General features: G+C 34.4%; 1 protein-coding gene across 1 annotated transcript in view; it reads left to right on the plus strand.

Annotated features, from left to right (window-relative positions):
- The first annotated feature begins 1,855 nt into the window (after positions 1-1,855).
- Positions 1,856-3,298, plus strand: part of LOC107087590 (brevican core protein-like) — a 40,444-nt gene continuing 39,001 nt past the window's right edge. Inside the window, exon 1 of the mRNA XM_015379285.1 lies at positions 1,856-2,008. Coding sequence (XP_015234771.1) covers positions 2,004-2,008 — 5 coding nt within the window. The 5' untranslated portion in view covers positions 1,856-2,003. The remainder of the gene's footprint in view (positions 2,009-3,298) is intronic.

The raw sequence follows: 3,298 nt of genomic DNA on the forward strand, positions 1-3,298 counted from the left end.
TGCTGATGTTGATGTCAGAGCATCAGTCGGCCAGCTGAGAGAATAACCACCTCATATTGGGGAGCTGGGTTTCATAATCAGCCCTCTTAAGTCTGTTATTACCCAGTCCAGTTGTATTTGAGCTCACAGAAACCTCAATTAAAGAAAAACTAAGATGTGAGGACATCTGATGCATTTAAATGACAGGTCAAAGGTCATCCGACCAATACTGCTGAAGCGACTGTTAATCATGATGAAGAAAAACATGCTTTGTTTTTATTTAGCCAAATGTAACTTCAGTAATTATTTTTTTTGTTGGCTGAGTAATTAAAGCTACAGTGTGTCATTTTTAGCGACATCTAACGGTCAGACATGAACCGCTTCTCCCCCTCCAATAGTACGGAAACCAGCATGGTACAAAATGACTTCCACAATATCCCCATCACCTTTCTTGTCAAGTCATAACGAGGTTTGTTTACACAGATAATTTTCAAAATTTGTATTAGTCTGCGTAGGATGCAGATTTTATTTAGGCCTAACTTGCTGCAGGCATATAGGAGCGTAATGGCGACCTCTAGAGTAGCAATTTATAACCAAACGCAAACATAAAGATTGAGACTTTAAGTTTGTAGAGGATATTAAATAAAATACTATAATATTATAGATTTATTTCCACAAACCCTAGAATTATTACACACTGTAGCTTCAATTCACAATATGTGTGGCTCTCATATCACTGTTTTCTTTTTTTCTATTTCAAAGCTGCAATAAACAATATAAACTCATTGACACATTTTAACTTTAACCTGCTGGTATACATTTTTTTTTTATACTTCGAATTATATGAACACCGGCTTTACATCCATTTCTGTCGCGCACATCTTAAAGAGGGATTGTTTTACCCAAAGAGGACTAATAATATTTGATCCACTTCAGCAAACAAACAAGATTTTGGAAAATAAATATTGCTCCAACTTTTAAAGTGTTTTTTGTGTTAAACTTTCATTAATTTCCTTTTTTTTTTAACTCAAGGCTGAAAAAAATATTTTTTTTAAGTAATAAAACCATAAATAATGTTTATGAATCTGAAATGTGTTCCGATCTTCCATAGTTTGGACCAACCTGGACATTTCTTCATAGAATATTATTACTCCACTGTTCATTAAAGACTTTTCCGAAATTCAAACTAAAAGAAGATTAAGTGATTAAGCTTTGCTCAGTAATCCTACATATATTATTAATTTTTAGGAATTTCCTGCCCCCAGGGTCTTATAAGTAGACGCCAGTCTATAGATACTCTTTTATTATTTATTATATGTCCCAGTGGTAGTTCTATAATTCAACATTTATTACAGACCACCAGGAATCTGTCATTTCAGCAGATTTTTGCTTGAGATTAACCTGCTCTGCATGCAGTGATCACAGTGTGCAGCAGGGCTGGGATCAGCATGCAGGGAAGTTTCCAATCAGGACATGTTTGAAAAGGTTTTGTTTAAAGATTAATTAATCAAAGAATTACTGAAAATGCATGAAAACTACTTAACTCAGTTTGACAGAAAAAATAAATAATCTGGAAGGGGAATGTAAAGGTTTATTAGTTCTTTAAAAATAAGACTGGATGAAAATATATTTAATTAATATTCTCATCTATCACTCATTTCAATCAAATCAAATTAAAAACGAGCTTTACTGCCCCCTAGCGACCAGGAAAGAGCGAGAATAAAATTAAAATCGGATTTATTTGTACTTTTCGCTGAGGGAATAAAAAACAAATCAATGTAGCTAGTTGTGTCACATAAGCTTTGATCTCTACATGTTTAAGGTTTATTAGGCAAAGGGGAGCACACAGGGGGTCCTAAGACTTTGACCCCCTTCCAGATATTTTCTCCCTCCTCCTCTTTCTGTCTCTCCTGCTCCTGGAGGAGGACCGCCTCGGTTTCTCCCACCAGTCTGAAGATCCAGACATCAAGTTCTGCACCTGCCTGGATGTCCCTTACAGAGCAGAGAAAACAACATTCAACAAAATGAAGTAAGTCCATTTAATTCTATGCTTCTGATAAAACAATCTATCCTGTTTATTTGTTTGTGTTTCCACTTTAAACTTGCATTTAAACAAATGTTGCTTTTTCTGCATTTAATTTGGACCAGGTTTCCTGCCTCTCCTGGAAATCCTTCAAATTCTGTATTCTGCATGTTTTTGTAAACAACCATTAAAATATTCTGGCTTTAACCCTTAACAGGGCACTCTGTAAAATGCTTGCCAATAGTGTTATTGGAATCCAGGACAAGAACTTATTACTTTTGTAACATAAAAAAAAATATGGATATTTTCATGGCAAAAATTAATTTCAATGTAACAAGAAATGCCAACTTACCCGAATATATTAAGAAAAATGACTAAAGTCCTTCTATAAAGAATTTGTGAAAAACAATCAGAGTGAAAGAAACACTTTTATTTATTTTTTTGGTCCAACATAACCTTAGAGGCATTAATGCTGATACTGGCACTTACATTTTTTAGTTTATAAACCTAAAACCTATTGTTAACTAGGCTTATTAACTTTTTAACCTTTCAATCTAATTAAACTTTTACCTTTTTCTTGACTTGTTAACTTTTTTTTTTTTTTTACAGTAGGTAATATATCATTCATGGCATCCGTGTTTGCAGTCAGCATTGCTCACCTCATGGTAACAGCAGATACATCTGTGTTTCCTATTTCCATTTTGCGTGTGTATGGCCAGCGATGTTGAGTTCAGTTCAATTCAATTTCAATTCAGTTTATTTCTATAGCACCAAATTCACAACACATTTCATCTCAACCATGTCTTCTTGTGGACGTGGAGAAGAAACTTTCCTTCAAAGAACTTGTCTCCTTTGGAAAAACTGAACTTCCTCACCATGGTCTTCATGGCTTCTTCTCATTCCAGTTGGGTGTGCAGTCCATAGACACGGACCAGAACCTCCTCCCTGACTCGTCTTCTCCATTCTTTAAAACATGGATTCCCTGAGTGGGTGTCAGGAGGGGGGGTTGATGATTTTAACATCAGTGTGATGTGAATCCTGAGGCACATAAAGAGCCAAAATATATCTTGGAATAAATCTATTTATTAATCTAATACGTGATTCAAACACCATTCATGTAAAATGTAACATTAAATTATTTAAATTCACACATTTAAGTCTTTTCTTTATTTAAATAAATTCTATTCAGTGTATTTCTATAGCTCCAATTCACATCATGTCATCTCAGGTCACTTTACAGTTCAACCAGATCATACAGTCAAATTGATTCAAAGTTTTTTATCTAAAGAAAACCAG

This window comes from Cyprinodon variegatus, unplaced genomic scaffold (genome assembly GCF_000732505.1).
Source record: "Cyprinodon variegatus isolate N-32 unplaced genomic scaffold, C_variegatus-1.0 Scaffold0, whole genome shotgun sequence".
Taxonomy (NCBI): domain Eukaryota; kingdom Metazoa; phylum Chordata; class Actinopteri; order Cyprinodontiformes; family Cyprinodontidae; genus Cyprinodon; species Cyprinodon variegatus.